Source organism: Myotis davidii, unplaced genomic scaffold, assembly GCF_000327345.1.
Source record: "Myotis davidii unplaced genomic scaffold, ASM32734v1 scaffold841, whole genome shotgun sequence".
Taxonomy (NCBI): domain Eukaryota; kingdom Metazoa; phylum Chordata; class Mammalia; order Chiroptera; family Vespertilionidae; genus Myotis; species Myotis davidii.
This window is the reverse complement of record NW_006291508.1, coordinates 101,380-123,248: the sequence shown is the minus strand read 5'-3', so window position 1 is coordinate 123,248 and position 21,869 is coordinate 101,380. Positions and strand designations below refer to the sequence as shown.

General features: G+C 37.2%; 1 protein-coding gene across 2 annotated transcripts in view; it reads right to left on the bottom strand.

Moving 5' to 3' along the window:
- The window catches only part of DIRC2 (disrupted in renal carcinoma 2), a 62,011-nt gene that overhangs the window by 5,503 nt on the left and 34,639 nt on the right, over nucleotides 1-21,869 (bottom strand). The window contains exons 6-8 of one of the 2 annotated variants that reach the window (XM_015564706.1): nucleotides 20,614-20,681; nucleotides 16,342-16,469; nucleotides 2,358-2,540 (exon numbers count right to left, since the gene is read on the bottom strand). In XM_015564706.1, coding sequence (XP_015420192.1) covers nucleotides 2,358-2,540; nucleotides 16,342-16,469; nucleotides 20,614-20,681 — 379 coding nt within the window. The remainder of the gene's footprint in view (nucleotides 1-2,357; nucleotides 2,541-16,341; nucleotides 16,470-20,613; nucleotides 20,682-21,869) is intronic. The other variant, XM_015564707.1, reaches the window with a different exon arrangement.

Genomic DNA, 21,869 nt, shown 5'->3' with positions numbered 1-21,869 from the left:
TACAGTCCAGAGACCGCACACAAGAGGGTTATTGGGGTAAACAATATCTGGCATCGACTGTTGTTTCTAAATACTGGGAGGACAGAACTCTATTTCCAGCAGACAGGAAAAACCACGCTCTACTGGGCTGCAAGGATCACTACCAAACCTGTGCCCATGAGCTGGAAAATTGCTTCTATCACCCGGAGAGGCAACACAGCCATCTTTGATACTTTACCTGGCAAAAGAGAGGTGCTGAGCCTCTTAATTGCAACTGTGACATAACTGAAGTAGATTAAAGCTGATAGGTGGTAATTATCAGGTGGTTCTGTTTAGAAAACTCCCTGGAAGCAAACACCTTAGTCCAGTAGGTGATGACGGCATTTTCTCTAAAGGAAACACACGTTTCCAGGACAGTAAGGAGTGGTCTGACGTCACTGACGTCACTCCCCATCTGATAAACCAAGCACACATCAGGCTTAGCAAAGCTAAAACCTACTTTACCTGCATTACTGATGGACAGAAATAATCTAGTTTGTTGTTAATTATAATTAGAAGTGAATATATCGTGTGTATGCTTTTTGCTGTTAAGTGAAAGTATGATGCCAAAAGTTGCCCAAAACTTAGGGCAAATTCTGTTTCATCAGCTTTGAAAGTTTCAAAAATGTCTTTACCAGATAAGCAGGTTGTCGTGGCTACGATTATAAGCTTGTCAGAAAGCTTCCTATAAACAATTAGGCCTATTGGAGCAACACATTTTAGAGCATTTCTTACATCAGAATCTTAAAGATTCTTCCATGTACAAATTATTCACATTTACTGGCATTTGATGAGTAGTAAGAGAATAGCAACCAGAGAGTGGGAGGGTAGTAATATTAGGTTAAGATGAGAAATAAAATGGGACATAAATCTAGTAGAAATTAATAAAAGCTGCTATTCAAAGAGTCACAAGCATGAGTTCTTATTTTAACATGCAAAAACAATTCTAGTTAATTATGCCCAAATTTTCTGAAAACAGTAAAACAGGATTTGGATTGCAGAAGAGAGAACATGAGAGAAAACCAAACAACTGTACAGAAAAATACAAACCACGAACCCGAACACCAGTGGCCCTGCCTTCAACATGCCCCGCAACCTCTCCAGCTGTCCCCGTAGCGCCTCCTCCCGCCCCTCAAAGGTTATGTGAAAATTTCATTCTCTCCTGAAGCCTGTTCTCCACCTTCTTCCCACTAACTCTTAATAAACTGGCTTCTAAGCAGAACGGTGATGCCATCTAGAATGAACTCCTTCAATATTCTGCCCAGCAAAGGTATCTGCCTCCGTGCCCATCGACACAGCCTTCTCTCCTATCTCCTCTTGTGCAAGGCAAATCCTCCACTTGGGTTCAGGACCCCATCCCTTCCTCCTTTGTACGGATTTCCCTCTTCTTCAAATGTGTACCTCCGGGTCCTAACTTCAACCTTCTTTTCACTCGATACTTGCATGACTATAAGTAGCTACTTAAACTTGAATTAATTAAAATGAAATAAAAAATCCAGTTCCTTAGCTGCATTAGCTTCATGTGGCCAGTGGCTACTGTACCGGACAGTGCAGATAGAAACATTTTCATTATCATAAAAAGCTCCGTTTGGACAGTGCTGTTCTATACACTCTATATATTCCTTGGGTGACCTCTCATTCATTCCAAGGCTTAACTATGTACCCCTGACATTAATATATACCTCTGTTAAGATAGGAGATTCTAAATATTCTTTAAAGTAATATACCAGTGGTTCTCAATGGGAACCTGCATATTAGAATTTATAAAAATTATAAATGCTGGGCCCTGGTCCAGGTTAATTAAATCAGAAATTCGACGAGGGGGGTAAGGGTACATTAGATCATGTTAGGATGCATTTTTTAAAAAACTGAAGGTATTTTCTTTTATTAGTATGTAAAAGCTCAACTAAAGTAATTGATCTTAATGAAAATTCTCCATATAAATTCCCTATATAGCAGTGCCACAAAACCCCTCTCATAACACATCTATACTAATAAAAACATAATATGCTAATTAGACCAGTGAAACAGCCATCTTCTGGATGTCCGACTTACTTCCGGACATAGCCATGGTGGTGGGGGCTGAGGCAAAGGCAGTTAGGGGCAAGATCAGGCTGGCAGGGGGATGGGGTGATCAGACCGGCAGGGGAGGGCAGTTGGAGGCATTAGGCAGGCAGGCGAGTGGTTAGGAGCCAGTGGTCCTGAATTGCGAGAGAGATCCCAGATTGGAGAGTGTGCAGGCACGGCTGAGGGACACTACCTCCCTCCCCCCACCCCTGCATGAATTTCATGCACTGGGCCTCTAGTTTAGATCATAAACAAGAAGCCAAATTTCTTACCTTTGTGATAAAATGTGAGAAAAAGTAAAAGCACTCCCATGAACATATTACTTAAAAAAGTGACAACTCCACAAGTAATTCCTTCTGGAACTGGGTAGACAGTTTCCACAAACAGCTCAAAAAATATAGGTATACTGCTATTCAAGAACACTCCCAGGAGAATACAGGAGGCATACAACGTCACTGAAATAAAAACACAAACAGGTCAGTTTCCCGGTGGCAGCATGAGTCCCAGCAGGTAGGTCTTCTGGGTCTTCTCTCTTATAAATATTGACTCTGCAGTTTCATCTCTTTTCAATGCAGCTGATAATGTTTGACAAGGCATCATATATCCGTCAGCTCTTTGCTCCGGTGGGCAGATAGGGAGAAGTTTTGGTGCTAGATGCTTAGCAGTTTAATTGTTTTATCTTTTTGGTGGCTTATTCCAAAGCACAGAAACAATTTTACCATTGTAATATAATTAAAAGGATTCTTCCTCCTTAGTCATACACTCCTGGCACATAGAGAAATAGATAAAATATAGCAACTAAATTTGAAATCTAGACTCAGTCTATCATTTTAAAGAGAACTTAAAATCTAAGAATAAGTATAAGAAACATTAAGTATTACTGAAAGTTACATCTTTAAAGAGACTGGTAAAAAACAACCCTCCCGGTACAAAATAAAAATTATTCAGTATGTAATTCCAGAAGAAACACTTAAAATAGAATTAGTCCTCAATTTTGGAATGAGTTTTGTGTCAACTGTTGTTTTAAAATTTGTAACTTTTTGGAACACAAAAAAATTTCATCCAGAAATGCATAATAAATAGTAATTAGAGTCCTGGCCAGTGAGTGTCGGCCTGTGACTGAAGGGTTGTGGGTTCGATTCCCAGTCAAGGGCACATACCTAGGTTGTAGGTTTGATCCCCAGCCCTGGTTGGGGCACATACAGGAAACAACTAAACAATGTGTCTCTCTCACATTGATGCTTCTCTCTCTCTCTCTCTCTCTCTCTCTCTCTCTCTCTCTCTTCCTTTCTTTTCCTCCCTTCTTCCCTCCCTTCTACTCTCTCTAAAAATCAATGTGAGAGATCAATTAACAACAACAAAAAATAGTAGTTAGAACCCTAGATTAGTCAATAAAAAGCCTATTAACGCTGTTCTGTAGTAAAATTTTTGAATAAGGACATTATTCTTTTTCTTAGGATAAAGTTTAGAGATATGTACCCCACTCCAAATAATTATATCATTTGCTACATACAAACTGCTTACATACAAACCTTCACAAATTTTAATTTGAAGGTAAAAATGTAACCAGTGAGGAAAAAATGATATCCTATTTAGAAATCTAAAACATGTTTCCTATAGACTAATAAGTATATCATACCCACTGGTGATAATGCATAGAACTTGTTCTAAGGTTAAGGTTACCAGGAAAATATTTTTAATAAGAATATTTGTTAAGAAAAGAAATTTCTGGACAGAAAGTGAAGGAGTGATCCTAAATCTGTTAATGTATTATTCATAGAGCATAGCAAATTACCACAATTTATCATACTGATTACAATAATTAACAGTCTAAGACATTATTGAAGGGGTAAAAAAATAATATCCACTGTTTTCTAATAAAATTTCTCCAATTAACCTCAACTCCCACTTCCTCTTCCAATTATACTGGCCTTTCAGGGTTATAAAATATTTAGTTCCTTCTAATAACATAAATAGCTGGTGATTACTTTGACTTTCTTTGCATAGACGACACATGAAAATAGAGAACAAAAGGATGACAGTGAATAAAGAACATGCTACTGGCTAAAGCAGTGACCAAATTACCCACAAAATTAAATGGGAAGCATCTAGTAGTTACAATAAATACCATTTAAATTATGAAGTAATTGTCAAGAGATTCCTGGAAACAACAAAACCTAACACTACATGCTCACTGTATATTTACTAGACATAGTTCATGTAATTTAATCACCAATTCTACCTAACACATGACTCACTAGTGACCCATTAGGAAATCCAGGGATGGAGTATCACTGGTAGCTTTTATAAAGTATTCTATCTATAAAACATTTTATAATAATTTATTGGGCAGTTAATGGTAATCAGAGCAGATTTGGCTATTGACCCAAACACAGACAGGCCTAGGAGTGTAAAACAAAACAACACTTAAATAAGTGACAGGAAAAAGCAAACCCTTAAGAACTAGAAAGTGCTACTGCTAAGAATTCATAAACCTATAACAGACTTACTATTCTTTAGAAAATATGTTTGGAAATAATCCTTTTGACATTTGTATTTCTGAAGGATATATACCCTCACATGTAATGTCTAATCAGGCAAATTCAAATGTAATACCTACAAAATAATCATAATCTCTGTATAATAGAATAATTGCACATTGTTAAAAAAGGAAAGATAATGTAATGATGCCATACTGAAAAGGGACCATCTATGGGTATGGAGTCTTGAAAAGAGATATCTGAGTTTGCTGATTTTTATCAATCATGATACAAAAAAGAGAGGGAGGGAGGGAAGAAAAGAGATAGAGAGAGAAAAAGAGCGAGAGAGAGAGAGAAACTTGGGATATCTCAGAGAAGGAGAGCCTGTGACGCAGGGGAAGAGCCCTGTCTGAAAACCTCTCATGGCCATGCAGCTCCCGTGGCTTCAGTTTATGCTCATTATAAATCTTGCAGTTTTAGTTTCTTAGGTATCTAAACTGTGGGAAGGGAAGAGGAAATCTTGGTCATTGGAAAAATAAAATTTTTATTGTTGATGGAGCTGTAAATAATTCATCTTCTGGTGGGTAATTGAAAATGTCTATCAAAATAAATAATGCACACTGTTTGACCCAGCAATTCCAGATCTAGGAATTTATCCTGCAAGTCCAAGTATATAAAGCAGACTCACTGAAATATTGCTTGTAGCATGAAAATATTACAACCAAGCTAAATGTCTATCAATAGGAGGTTGGTCATTAAAAAATTTATCAAACATCCAACAAAGATACATTACACAATCATTAAAAATGAATTAACTTTATATGTACTGATATTAAGGACATCTAAGATATGTAAATAAAAAAGGTACAAGTGTTATATTTTTAAAAAGGATACACACACATTTGCAAATGTATAAAATTCTCTGGGCAAATATCCAAGAAACTGACATCCAGGGTTGCCTCTAGAGAGGGAAATTGGGGGCACAGGAAAGTAGACATTTTTCATTGTATACCCTTTATCTACCATTTGAATTTGAGGGTTTTTTTTTTAAATTTTTTTTAACTATGTGTATATCTTGCCTATTTGACAAAATAAAAAGGGAAATTTCATTGGTAATAAAATAGTGAATTGGTAGCTCATCCAACTCCCCTTCATGCAAAATTGTTAGCTCACTGACTCATCAATGATGTCTGCACCTGGGAGCCACATAACCCAGTCTTGTTGCAGGAGCCTTGACATAAACATTCCCATTTTATTTATTAGAATTCCTGTTATACACAGGAAATATGTGCTGTGATGAATAATATATTACTTCAGAGGCCAGTAATAAAAAGGTGAGTATTTTCATTCAACTCTCTTACTCTCGAAGTTTGCTTCGTATCTCTATATATAGAAGGCTAATATGCTAAGTGTCCAACTGTCCGACCGGTAGTTATGATGCGCACTGACCACCAGGGGACAGATGCTCAATGTAGGAGCTGCAGAGCTGCAGTGACTTGGCAGCAGCAGTTCTTGGGTGACGCACCCCGAAACCAGAGAGGAGGGATCCCGATTCCTCATGGGGCCATGTGATTCCACCTTTGGCTGTGAGTTATGTTGTTGCTGGGGCACTGTTGGCCCTGAATCTGGTTTACTGCACACTTGTGTTTGCATTCCACACCTTGCACAACAGCAACTTTGCATAGTGCCCTCTCGCACCCTGGGATCCCTCAGGAGATATCGGAGTTTCAGCCTGATCCCCACAGGCCAGGCCAAGGGACCCTACATGCCAGAGGGACCCTGCTCACTATGCAGACACCCTTCGAGCCACGGCGCCACCCCAGGTGCAGCCAGCCAGGGAGGGACCACGGGAGGTTGGCTCCAGGGCATTTCCGGCCTGTCTTGCCCAGTCTCTCCCCACTGGCCATCTTCTAATTAATTTCCTTTCAATGTGCACAAATCCGTGCACTGGGTCACTAATCTATATACATAAAAGGCTAATATGCTAAGTGTCCAACTGGTGCTGCCATGATGTGCACAGAGAAATGGCACTGTGGACGTGGCACCCACAAAGCAACACTTGGCTTCTCCCAAGTGGGACACAGGCCCTGCCACCACCCTGGAACGACACCCACCCCACCAAATTGCAACTGATGCTGCCAGGACCCCATGGTGCAAAATGCAGCCCCAAAACGGTGGCTGTGGGCGCCAGGTAATGATGTCATGTAGCAACGCCTGGCTTTCTCTCCCTAGCGACTAGCCTCCTTGCAGTTTCTTCAGCCCAGGAAGACGACTTGCTTTATAGCCAGGTGGAAATATTTCACAATTTAATCAAATGTCTGTGAGGTGTTTTCCCATGCCTCATCTCATTTGATCCTCACAGAAGTCCTGGAGTATCATATATATGTAAAGCTCTTGCTGGCGCCAATCACATGCGTGTGTTTCAATCTGTCACTGTTGATCGTGATTTTGGTTAACACTGCTATTATTGAGAAAGGGTGAAGAACAATATTAAAATATTTCTTCTAATTAATTTCCTTTCAATGTGCACAAATTCGTGCACTGGGCCACTAATATTACTATAAAAATGATGAGCAAGCCCTAGCCAGTTTGGCTCAGTGGATAGAATGTCAGCCCGAGGACTGAAGGGTCCTGGGATTGATTCCAGTCAAGGGTACATAAATTGGTTGCAGGTTCCCTGGCCCTGGCTGAGGTGCATGCAGGAGGCAACCAATCGATGTGTCTATCTCACTTCGATGTTTCTCTCTGTCACTCTCTCTCTCTACAAATCAATAGAAAAATATCCTTCGGTGAGGATTAACAAAACAAAACTTAAAAAGATCAGCAAAAGGTTGTTTTACACTCGATGGATATGCTGAAATCACTTCTTATTGTAGAAACTAAAGAATCAAAGTAATTTGCACAGGAAAGGGTTAAATTAAGATTTCCATAAGCAGAATGGGGGAAGGTGGCTGTCAGGACTGATTTAAAATATTCCTCCCCAGTGTTCTGGGGCATGCCGAAAGTAGAAGCTGATTTTTAAGAGCCTGAATTTGACTTCCATTTGAGTTTGCAGTTTAGAGCCTGATACATTGTCTTTATATACTGGTTTGGCAGATCTAGTGGGTGAATGTCATCTATTAAAAGTCAGGCAGACAAGATAATTTCCTGCTCGTCAGAGAGGGTTCAAACTACATGATCATTAAATATTTCCATGACTTTCTATAGTACTCATACTAAAATTATAACAGACTGCCTTTCAATTAAAAAGCCAAGGTAATTTAGCAGAACAAACACAATGCTGATGTAGAGTTCTTTCAAAGAAGCTAACAAAATTCACAGGCCCATAATTTAAATTATAAAAACACAAAGCCCTGTGTAGCACAAAATACAGTTACAATGGATGTGTTTCAAGAACATGAATTGGATCATAACCCTGAACATCTGGTCCCCCAACACTGCTCCCAATGACAAACCAAATTACTAAACTTTAGGGAAATAAAACTATGTATAAATACATTTTTTAACCAAAATACTCAAACCTTAGATGAGTAGCAGTTATAAAACAAACACAAAATTTCAGATAAGGACTATTTCCACTCAACATCTAATGAAATTCTCAAGATATCATCAATAACAAGAACAATTTCAAATCTTGGATTTACATACTTTTAAAAACATTTTTGAAAATACTTTCAAATATATTATCATATTTTATCATCTTATCAACTCTTTGAGGAAGGTAAGGTATTTTACAGATGAACTGACCAAAGTTCCGAAGGTTAAAAGGACTTATTTAGGAACAAAGTGAGTTAGCAGTGGTAAAAATAATGTAATTAAGGCCTACAGAATCTAGCATGTTTTCCATCAAGCCACTGTGTCAGGTTGGAAAAACACAAACAAGGCTTGGTATTTCTTTTATTCAATGGTATTGACACAACAGGCATGCTCCTCAAATCTGTATTCAGTACAAAGCTGGAAGTGACTGCACATAAGACAGATGACAGAAATCAAAAATAGAGCACCAAAAGGTTACAAAGAAAGAGATGAACTTTAATCGTGATAAATGCAAAATTTGTCCAAAAATTATTGCTTAGGCATATAATAGGGAAAACTTTAGCTTAAGTCTTTCTTCAAAATCATTTATCAGGAGCCTATTATATATATGTAAGCCACTATACTAGAACAATTGATAGGACATGCTCTGTCCTCAAATCACTCTGAATCTAAAGAAATATGATAGATGCCTATTGGCTCAGCAGCCATTTACATGCACAAGAAGAGTTCGGGAGATAATTATTCTTCATTCTCTTAGAAAAAGCAATGTCTAATCATGAGAAATAAGAGCCTCCTGATCTTAAGTGCTGAGTGCAGCAGGAAAGGTGTGCAAAACTCTATCAGTACATTTTAAGAAGGACAATGACAAGCAATGGTAGGTTTAGAAGAGAGTGACTATGCTGGTCAGTGGTGTGGAATCCAAGTCCAGTGAGAAAGAGTTGTAAGAACTGGGGGATGGTTAGACTAAAAGGCTAACGCCAGACATGATAAATGTCTTCAAATGTTTTGAGGGCCATTAATGGAAGAGGGAGGGAGCTGGCCTGCTCTGTGGAAACTGTGTTGTTCCACATCAGTTATTTCAATGGAAGGAACAATTTCCCAGGACCCAGAGCTGACTAACAACAGAATTGGTAATGTACGTTTGGGGAGGTATTCAAATTGCAGTGTGATGAAGAGCTATGTGGATGGTAATGAAAGAGATACACTGATATATTTATGGGATGATAAGTTATATCAGATGATGACCAAGATTCATTTTAGTAGATCAATAACAAAATTAAAAGATGTGCACCGAAACCGGTTTGGCTCGGTGGATAGAGCGTCGGCCTGCGGACTGAAAGGTCCCAGGTTCGATTCCGGTCAAGGGCATGTACCTTGGTTGCGGGCATATCCCCAGTAGGAGCTGTGCAGGAGGCAGCTGATCGATGTTTCTCTCTCATCGATGGTTCTAACTCTCTATCTCTTTCCTTCCTCTCTGTAAAAAATCAATAAAATATATATATTTTTAAAAAAGATGTAGGCAAGAGAGCTTAACTAGGATATGAAAAACAAAAATCTTATAGATGCTTCTAGATAGATAAGAATAATAGAGAATTTGTGGTTTTATTAAAAAGCATTATAAATAAGAAATAAGGATTATAAAATAACAATATTTTTATTATGAATTATTAACAATTAGAATCAAGAAATTTCCCTAACGAGTAGGTTTATAACACTAATACTCTTTATTAGATAAACTTTTATTCCTGTGCATACTGATTGAATTTTTATTTTATTTTATTTTATTTTATGATTTAAGAAAATAACTGGGAGTTATTATATTAGACCTTTACTAAAAAATATTTCTACAATCTAAACTTGATATTGCAAATCCTTTTGGAAATAAAGACATACCTATAAAGAGAAAGAGTAAACACCCACATTGTTAACTACAGTCTTTCTTCATAGATTTTGAGCATGTGGAACAGGCAGAATACATATGTATGCATACACTCACTGATACACATTCCTATATCACTGAGCTGTGTTTCTCTTCTCAGCCTCATATTTCCTTCCTAAAAATGACTGCTGTGGCCTTCGTGATCTACCATAATTAAAATATGCAGTGCATGAAACCGTGGTTCCAAAAGAGGATGGGCATATTTTGATGCAGTATTCAGTAGTGGAGATGATTTTCTTTCTTTGTGTTATTAATTTGTGGTGTCCCTTGTTTAGCCTCTTTGTTGACACAGTCCAGTCCTCCAAAGGTTGATGGTTATGTTTAGAGTCTCTAAGGGCTAGAAGTGATTATCTCACAGGAACAAGACACAACTAATAATCCACTGTAACAATGGTCCCAGAATAGAGACTAGTGTGAAATCAGATATTGTAGATATAGGTTTAATCAGTAACTTTCAAGCTCCCAAAGAATTACTTGAGGATCTGAAGAAGGCGAAGTACTATTAAATCACGAAACACTGATCACCTGGTCAAGCCCTCTACCTTCAAGAAATACAGCTTCTGCTTGGAAAATTATTTGTTCTTGACAATCTCGTGGATAAACAAACAGTACATGGTCTTCCCTAATAGGCCCTTTGAGCATTTCATGACTTACATTTCAGATTTTTCACAAATTCATTTTCTTCTTTTAATCTATGTTCTATTTTTTTCACTCTTGATCAGTCATAAACATGAGTAATAATCATTTTTAGTTCATAAAAATTGAAAATAATTAAGTCATTTCTAATCTTCTTAATATCCCTAATTTATCCCTCAATACCCCTAATTTCCTTAATAATATGCATTTCTTTAATCATGTTCATCATTCTTTTCTGAATTTTCTTTTTAAAAAACATTTATTTTCTAATATGTTTTTATTGATTTTAGAGAAAGAGGAAGGGAGAGAGAAAGAGAGAAACATCAATGTAAGAGAGTCACATCGATTGGTTGCCTTCCATACGTACCCCAACTGGGGATCAAACCAGCAACCCGGACATGTGCCCTGATCGGGAATCGAACTGGCAACCCGTCAGTGCATAGGATGACACTTAACCACCTGAGACACACCAGCCAGGGCCTGAATTTTCTTATTTACCATCCACTTTTGGCAATTATGTTTTTACTTCTTTTCATGCTAATTAAAATGGGACATAATTATCTTAATAAATGCAACATACATGAAAATATATTAAGAGGATAAAGCTCTCCGCTATTTATGTCACATGCCTTTCAGTACAAACAAATATGTTTTCTTTCTTCAAATATCACTTGAAGTCAGCTTGTAGTCAGGTATCACTCTCAAGGGGCTCATGTCTAGCTAATTATCCCCTTTATTCCCCTCCCACTATCTGTTTCTGATGTCACCATCATGGCATTCTAGTAACTTGAATTAGAGGGAAAATGTCTCCCAAGGCAACTTCTGTTAAATACCCAAATTATATTGTTTCAGCAAACTCAACACCAAAGTGCTAACATTTTTCAAAATGCCATTTTCAAACTATTCATCTGTTCTGTGAAAAATGACTGAGTTGTGGCTAACGGGGCTAGGCATCAAGTTCTCAGATAAGGTGAATAATGTATTTTCATAATTTTGTTCATGGCATAGCTTCAAGATTTTGAAACTTGCATTACCTAGTCAAGAGTTTATTTATTTTCCCTATTGTAGATGCTTCAATTTATAAAGATATAATGCAATTTTAAAAATTAAGTTTCCTTAAGGAAATAAAAGCATATTGCTGGTAGCCTACAAGATGTGTGTAAGCAAGTACGTATAGCAAAACAGTATGCCTTTACACAACTGAAATGATCCAGTTTTCTTCTGTATGGCACAATAATGTCAAGATCAGTGGATTACAAAATGATTGCAATAGAAGGTTTTTAATAGTAGTTAGCACTTACAACACATGGGTTGAACAAAATTAACTAGCTTTTAATTTATTATGTCAACTGTTATAATTAATGAATATATTTTCAAGTGCTTTTCATGTAGATTCTTCTCATATAGAAAAAGCAGTAACAGACATACTAAGTTTGCTAGAAATGGGGAATAAGGCTAGATATTTTCCTGATTAAAAAAAGAATGACTGTGGTAAAAAAAAGAAACATGAATTTGCCATTACTGACTTTAAATAGCTCCAAGGTCTAACTTTGTCTATAATTAGGTTTTATAGTAAGTTCCTTTTCGTGAAACCTCTTTTACTTAAGAGGAATGAGATCAGATTTTTACAAAGGCGGTAAGAGGATCTGTGACAGATTTATTCAAATGCTCCACTGTTCCATTAAAATGTGCCCTTTTGCCTTCCTACAGCTAGTGCTGAATAACAAAGAGTGGGCATGATTGCTGACTACTACTTGCAATAAATCATATCTACTGAGAATCAAAATGGAGATAATATATACATTGCATTCATTCATTCACTCATTCATTCATTCATTCATTCATTCCTCAGGGCTTGTGGTAGGTACTGTGGTGGGAGTTGAGGTCAGAATTTATAAGGCACAAGTTCATGCTCCACATTTTTAGAGGAGATGAAACATACACTCAAGTAACTATTAAGTGGTATCAGGAAAGACAAAAAATATATACTACAATCAAGAGAAGGACTGTGAACAAATCTAGTCCTTAACCCAGTGTATGTATAAAATATAAATGTAAAAAATATTTAAAATGCATCTTTCAGGAGTATCTAAGTGACATTCAAAAACGGACTTGCAGTTGAAAACAACAGTAGAATTTATAAATTCAGTAGTTGTTAAGATGGCTAAGTCAAATTCAACCTTTCAATTATGGTCTTGATTTAATTTAGAATTATGTTTTTCCTTTCTGTCCAACATATTTTCAGGGACAAATTGGGAAAACAGTTGTGACCAGGTTCAGTTACATCAATTTTCTTTTAAGATTAAAAAAGATGTATTGTTTTCAAATATATACTTTTTTTTCCTGATTATAAAAGTATGTTCATTATATAAATCCCAAACCAAAAAAAGGAGGTAAAAAGTTAAATTCATTTCTAGTGCCTCCATCTAGAGATAAAACTGTTAATTTATGTTAATTAGAAAATACATATAATTTAATGAATGTACTATCTTATAATGAGTATTTTACACTTAATTCAAGGGAAAGAAATCTGTTCGTTGGGTACTCATGACCATGTTCTTGTAAAATCTAACAGATGCATACTTGACATACAGTATCACACAAAAATCTGAGCATAATGCCATGAATAAGAAAAGTTATAAACCAAAACTGTTCCACCAGAATGTTGTACAACTACTAAACTATGAAATTATACCAGAATAAAATAAAATTATGGCCCAGAATACTTTCCCAAATTGCTCAAAACTCTAAAGTAGGAATGTTAATGTATAAAAAGTACGTAATATCCAAAAATGATTACTCTGGACACTGGGCAAAGCGATAAACATTACAGAGGATTCCCAGGGTGGTATAGAGCAGAGGTTTCAAACCTGCCCTCTCAGCAGCCGTTCTGTCTCAGTAAATTTTTCATGGTGCTCCAAAGCCAAGAGAAACAGCTAACAATTGTGTTAATTACATAGTTAGAGCCAAACAATTTAAAAAATATATATGTCCTAACAGTTTAGTAGTTATTTTAAAAAATAATACCCAAATATTGAAATAAATACGTTTTTATTTCATTCTTAAATAACCACAGTTACCTACTAATGGGATGTGTGCATCTGATGGGCACTGTACAACTTCTCAGATCTTAGAATCAGATTGACACCACCACTCTCATTCCCTGTTCCACATTGATTTTTGGCAGTATTTGCTTTTTATCACAGCAACTGCAGAAAACCTAACTTTGCCAAGACATCATCAAAAATAACGTAGCAGGATCCATGCTGAAAGTGGAAACTGCCTGGAACTAGAGGCTCGCACCGTGTCTGGCAGATGTGGAATATCCGTTTCCTTTGGAAATTTAAAATAGCTGTGTTGCCTTATGAGTTTGCTGTGGTACTCCAGGGCAGCTCGCTCGGCACAGTTTGGTAATCATGGCTATAGGACAACTGTGTTCTGTTGCCCTATTATTACCATGAAAGTGTAGGAACTCCCAAATAAATGAGTGGACTTGCCCCCCTCCCCCTTACATCTCAAGTGTTGGTCCTTTTATTACAGACAGTATAAGTCCAAATTGGGATGTGTAGTATTCCTTAATTATCTGTAGACAAGGAACCCTCCTCTCATGGATAATAGGTGGCTACAGAGCCACTTTCAGACTATTCACTCCTACCCATGTAAGTGCTTGGTATAACAAATAACCCTATAATCCTACAATCTACTTTCACAGCAAATAATCCTAGAATTATTTAATCCAGCAGGTGGCTGAATATTAATTGCAAATGAAGTAAAAAAAAATATGGTAGTCCCCCCTTATCTGTGGGTTTGCTTTCTGCAGTTTTAGTTACCCGAGCTCAACTTTAGTCTGAAAATATTAAATGAAAATTCCAGATATAAGTAATTTGTAAGTTTTAAATTGCACACTTTTCTGAGTAGGGTGATGAAATCTCTTACTGTCACCTTCCCAAACTCCACCCAGGTTGGGACATGAATCATCATTGTCCACACATCCACGATGCATACAATGTATATGCTACCTGCCTGGTACTCACTGAGTAGTCTCTGTTATCAGATCAACTGTCATGGTAGCTCAGGGATTGTGCCAGTAACCCTTATTTTACTTAACAATGGTCCAAAAGCACAAAAGATGCTGGCAATTAGAATATGCCAAACAGAAGCCATAAAGAGCATTCTTTAAGTGAAAAGGTACTTACGTATAGGAAAAAAACATAGTATGTTTAGGGTTTGGTACTCTCTGGACTTTCAGGCATTCCTTGGGGGTCTTGAAACATATCCCCCATGGATAAGAAAGACTAGTGTATGAATCTTAATCTTTTGTTAAAGTGAAAAGAAAAGGAACAGAATCCCTTGATTTATAAAATAATTTGTCATAGTAATTTTTAAAAATGTTTTAATTCAGAGAGGAAGGGAAGGGAGAGATAGAAACATCAATGATGAGAGAGAATCACTGATCAGCTGCCTCCTGCATACCCCCACTAGGGATCGAGCCCTCAACCTGGGCATGTGTCCTTACTAGGAATCAAACTGTGACCTTTGGTTGAAGGTCATAAGTTAAAGCTCAACCATGGAGCCGCATTGGCTGGGCTGTCACAGTAATTTTACAAAGATCCTGTGGTAGGCAGAACAATGTCCCCCTAATCCTAACCCAAAATATATTTATGTCTTAATCCCTGGAATCCATGAACATGTTATCTTTGGAATGAAGTTTACTAATCAGCTGACTTTAAAATTGGGAGACTATCCTAGGTTATCTGGATGGGCTCAATGCAATCACAAGGATCCTTAAAAGTGAAAGAGGGAGACCGAAGGTGAGAGTTCAGAGGAAGATGTGGCTTTGGAAGAGAGGCACAGATGATACAATGTGAGGAGGCTATAACAGGCTGTCCTGGGCTTTAAAGATGAAGGAAGGGAGCCACAAGCCGAGGAATGCGATAGAAAAGACAAGGAAATACTTCTTCCCAAGTAGGCCCACACTTTCATTTTAGCCTATGCCTTAGGGAGATCCAAGCTGGACTTCCAACATACAGAAATGTAAGATAAATTTGTGTTGGTCTAAGCCACTACCTTTGCGGTAACTTATTACAACAGCCACAGAAAACTAATACAGACCCCCAATGATACTAATAACAACAATAAAAACAACTATAAATGTTTCAGGTCAATTGGATGAGCTAAGTAAGCTGCCTCTAATATACTTTCAACAGATATTTCCAGTAAGTTTTGTTTTGTATTGATGATGTAATTATACTAAATATAAAATATTGTTGCTGGGTCAAAGGATTTTACTAAAGTGTACTACAAACATCATAGCTTTTTGCCTTTGTTCATTTTCTTTACTGTTCTACAATGATGTAATGGCTATAAAGAAGATAAAAATCTTTGTATTATGCACTGATATGAATGTTAAAAGCATATAACTATGTTATGTAGCTTGGGTTAAATATAATACTTCTTTTTCATATGTAAAATACCAGTGAAATATTATATTTTTAATTATTTATTGAGCTTTTTTTAGATGGAATAATGGTTTGATGGCTGGCAAGGGACCTTTTTGCATATTTAACAATTACTTATAGAAAGCAAGAAAAAGTCCTACTGTCAAAATATACATACTTCTATGAACTAAAAATATTTATTCAAAGTTCAAAAGTCATTGTTTACCTGTGGTTAAAGGCAGGTGTGTGATGCTGTTCAAACAGGTGAGGGTGAACCACGTGGATGATAGTGTAGCCCCAGAAAACAGGAGGAGAAGAATTAATTTCAGCATACCCCTGATAAAATCTGCAAACCTAAAAAAAGAAACAACAGTCTATTAATCCTAGCTGAATTTTAAAAATACTGTTTAAATCAATGATACACTTTGATTTAACATGTTAAGCACCCAGCCTTTTTTGTCTTTGGGACAGAAAGTATAGTGTCAGTCACTGTTGACTGAGAGTGTTAAGGACTAGAGGCCCACTGCATGAAATTCGTGCACAGGTAGGGTCCCTTGGACTGGTCTGAGAACAGGGCCAATCGGGGCCTTCCTTCAGCTGGGGCCTTCCTTCCCATGGCTGCCGGCTGCTGGTTAGGGCCTTCCTTCATTCTGTGCTGCCCCCTGGTGGTCAGCGCACATCATAGCGAGGGATTGAACTCCCAGTCTCCTAGTCAAACTCTGGACGGGACACTTTACATACTAGCCTTTTACATATATAGAAGAAGATAGATAATTTCTTAAAGAAATTTCCATACATTCTTTTAAAAGCAAGTTTTAAATTTTTTTAACTGACCCATTGTGTGTGTGTACATAAGTGATGTCACTTTGTGATAAATGATTTTTTTCTCTTACAAAACACACAAAAGGTGATCTCTGTTCAGGATCTATAACTTACAGGATGGATTCTGAGCGTTTCAATACCTCTTTTACTTTCTTTATATTTTTTCTATAATTGCTAAATATCCTCTAATGAGTACATATTGTTCTAGTTTTAGAAAACAGTCTAATCATTGACATAAACTTGCAGAGATGGCTCTCCTGAAATTCAGACTCTGAGAACCAATCCTAATGCTTTGTGGTCCTATGTGACCTGGTCTCTGCCTCCACCCTCCCTTTGCTTTACTATGCTCCAGCTGGACAGCCCTGATTCTGTTTCTCATACATGCAACACTGTTTCCCCAGCAGTGACCTGTCCTGTCTGCCGGGAATGCTGGTAGCCCGGTGCTTCACATGAGTTACTCCTGCTTCTTCCTCAGGTCATTCAGGTGTCAGTTCAACAAGGCTCATTTAAGAGCCTTGCCACTTCTTTATTTTCTTCATATCATTTACCTCTATTGTAATTCCTCCTGTTTTTGCATTTGTTTTCTGTCTTTCCTATCAGACTATAAGCTTTGTGAGAGCAAGAACATGGCTCTGGAACAGTGAATACTATTTTTTAAACCTTGTGACTACTGTTTCCTAGCATTTTAAGTTCTTAAAATCCCTGCTTTTCCCTCGGAATTAACGTGAAACTAAAAGGCATCTGGTAGAGATGCTTACCATTTAGTTATGACCAAAACCTTTTCCATTTGTTAATTGCTTTTCCTCATCTGCTGATTAACTGTTGACTGTACAGGCACAATCCTCTGGCTGAGCCAACATACAACTTTCTCTGTCCTTCAGAATTGTTTCCATTGCAGAAAAACAGATCCCATCCCAAATCTGGCATTTACCACGTTTTCTCTTTGAAGCTTTAAAAATAAATTTAGTTTCTGTTGTAATTATGTGTCTGTCCCTATCAACATACTTTCAATACTATCTTTTGTATTGCACTTACTTGGCATGATATGGTTAATCATGTTTGTGAGCATTATCTAGACTAAAATGACTTCCTCTGAGAGCTGATGCCATCTTTTGGTAGGAAAAATGACTGCACCTTTGCCCAGTGACAGGTTTGTTCTCAACTATGAAAGTTCACAGACAGAAAATTTTGATCTTGAAGCTGTGGAACCTTCTAAAAAAGGTTCCACAGCTTCATAGAAATGTCCCTCAAGAAAATCTAAAAATCACACATTTCTGGTATATATTTTTGGTATGCTTCCTGAACATACTTGTCAGATAGGCAGGTGGCCAGGTCTGAGAGAATAGAAGAGTTTTCTGGTACAAGCAGAGCTGAGTGAAGGTGAACTGGGAGACAGTTTCGTAGGGCCAGATGACCCAAGAATAAACTGACCACTGGGATCTGCTTTTTTTTGGAGGCCTAGACCTTTCAAATGGGCTAATACTATAAGTATACTGCTAGGACCAAAGTAGTACATTTATAGTGGCCTTTGCCAAGATAATCATAAAATAATCACCCAAAGCACTCATGTCTACAAAGGGACTACAATCTAGGGGTCCCAAAAACTGGTGTTATAAATGTAATTTTCAAATTTATTTAAGGTCTAGGAGATACCTATAATTGATTTCAGATCCCAGAGTAAGGGTAGTACTTTATAGAACTTCCATTTCAACATATTAAAAACAAACTGTTCTCATTCTAATGTTCTCCTCTAGTTCTATTTCTATAGAATTAAAATGAAAGGTTTATGGAAAGAAAATGAAGAGAAAGGAGAATGTGAGATGTCATTTTTGATAATGGTTTCCTCTAATCTATTTGGTGCTCAGAATAGAATTTGGTAAATGATGACTCACTCTAATTGGCTTGGAGATTTTAATTAGAATAATTAGGTATGATTTTTGTCAAATGTGATAAGTCAATACATTCCAGTATCAATGTAGTGATTTGCTACAAATAAATATCTTTTAGATTTTATTCTTATATTTTCTTAACTTATAAAAACCTCATAAAGTGATTTAGAAATTAGTGTCAATTTATTCTTTCATTATCCAAGAAACACTTGGCAAACTTTAAGATCTAGATCGCATTAGCCAGTTTGGCTCAGTGGATAGACCACCAGCCTGCAGACCAAAGGGTTCCAGGTTCAATTCTGGTCAAGGGCACATACTTTGGTTGTAGGCTCCTCGTTAGCCTGGGCCCTGGTTGGGGTTCATGCAGGAGGCAACCAATCGATGTGTTTCTCTCACATCCATGTTTTTTTCTGTCTTTCCCTCTCTTTTCCACTCTCTCTAATAATGAATGGAAAAATCTCCTCCAGTGAGGATTAACAAACAAACAAAAGATTTAGATATAATATTATCCTGTGTCAATTATGCTTAAGTGTTTAGATATTGAGGTAATTTACCCATCTTATTTACCTCCCCAAATATGTAATTAAATTCTTCCTTTCCTGGTAAAGTTGATTGCCTAATTTTGTTTCTGATTAAATAGGGTAAAATTATTTGGGAAATGAATGAATATCATCTCTTTGGAAAGACCAAGAGTAGCTTTATAGGCAGTCACATACATGAGTGACACTGTCATTCTTTCCTTTTTTAGAATAAATGAAACTTTTTCCCTCTCTTGACTCATTCTAAAAATGTGTTGTCACCGTTACTGGTTAGGCTCAGTGGAGAGAGCGTCGGCCTGTGGACTGAGGGGTCCCAGGTTCGATCCGGTCAGGGGCATGTGCCTTGGTTGAGAGCACATCCCCGGTGGGAGGTGTGCAGGAGGCAGCTGATAGGTGTTTCTCTCTCATCGATATTTCTAGCTCTCTATCTCGCTCCCTTCCTCTCTGTAAAAAATCAATAAAATATATTAAAAAAAGTGTTGTCATAATGTGTTAAGATCATAGGCAGTTTGATGAAACTGGAAGTCTTTATGAACATTTTTAATCAAAATAGAATAACCATTGAGATACATGCCAAAAAAAACCCAAAAGTCAATGTATGCTAATCAGGACAGTACTTTTTCATGGAAATTTCTAGACATGCTCTTACAAATGACTTTTTTCAATTCTTTTCTATTCTCGATAACTATCAATTTGCCTCTATTACACTATCACCTTTCTTTGAGTTCCATCTGTAGATGTTGTTCTCTAAAAATATGGAAAGAGGCAGCTCAGTTACACTGGAAATACATCTCCAGTCTACAAAAACATTTCAGGATGGACCTCTCTTGAGGTTTCTTCTAGCAGCACATCCTCCCTACTGTATGTCGATTTTCTTGTAGCCCCCTTCTCTGACCTTTGCCTATTTACTTTCCCTTAAATTTTTTTTTTTTTAAATATATTTTATTGATTTTTTACAGAGAGGAAGGGAGAGAGATAGAGAGCCAGAAATATCGATGAGAGAGAAACATCGATCAGCTGCCTCCCGCACATCTCCCACTGGGTATGTGCCCGCAACCCAGGTACATGCCCTTGACCGGAATCGAACCTGGGACCTTTCAGTCCGCAGGCCGACGCTCTATCCACCGAGCCAAACCGGTTTCAGCTACTTTCCCTTAAATTTTAATTTTTATTTAGGGGAGCTGATTATTTCTTTGGGCTTTTTGTTTGTTTCTGGCTACTTACATGTTTAACATAAACTGTTCTTACCTTGCCATAGCTATTCCAACAACACAGCCCCCAACTATGGACCAAAATCCAATCCAGCCAGCATCTACCTGTTAAGAAAATGGCAGACACATTAAACATAAGATTATCATGTTGCAGTTTAGGAGGCTTGAAAAAACTCCTCTTTAATCAATATTAATAGCTACATAACAACAAATCTAGGAAATGCCACTTAAGAAAATGAATCAAATGAAAGGATTTATGTGTGACTAAGTAATACAAATGTATCTCAGTAAATATGTCTTCCATTAACTTCAGTGTCGCACCATATAATTAATGCCACAACAAATTTTTAAAAATATATTCTACATGCCTAGCTTTATAATAGGAACTCTTAAGAAAACAGGAAAAGGACAAAAGATGGTCACTGACAGAAAAAAAGTTTAAAAATAGCCAACATGCCCTAACAAGTTTGGCTCAGTGGATAGAGCATCAGCATGCAGACTAAAGGGTCCCAGGTTCGATTCCAGTTAAGGGCATGTACCTTGGTTGAGGGCACATCCCCATTCGGGGGTATGCAGGAAGCAGCTGATCAATGTTTCTCTCTCATCGACGTTTCTAACTCTCTATCCCTCTCCCTTTCTCTCTGTAAAAAATCAATAAAATATATATTTTTAAAAATAGCCAACACAAAGGCAACTACTAGGAAATAATTGAGTGTTAAACACCTAGCAACAACTAAAAATGTATTTAACAGAACACAAAACGGGGGGGGACAATATAGGTTTGAGGGTTGAGCACCTGGGGAGACTGAATAGAGCAAGAGAATTTGAGCTGAGTTTCAATTGTATAGCTCAGTCAGTCCTTGAGAAAACATTTCTCGCCCTGCCATGTACTAGCTCTGTGACCCTGGGAAAAATGTTATTACATCTTCTTACCTATAAAATAGACTAAATGAGATAATTTATGTATAGGTCTTAGATAAGTGGTTGGCACAGAGGAAATGCTCAGTGAAGGTTAGAGCTGTCATCATTACCTGATGATGCTTCTCCATCTACCTGATGTCTTAATCGCTTTCCTACCTTCAGGGACAAACTTATTCAGAGCAATCTACAAATGCTGCCTTTATTTGCTCATCATGCCTGTATCTTTAACTCTTATTATGACTTGGCTTCTGTCTCAACTCACACTCTAAGTTTCAGCTTTCTCACTATTAGGTGGGAATGATAAATAATTTTTTTTTGAGAATTAAATAAGCTAATAAATGTAAAGTGCTTGGTACATGTTAGTTGTTGTTA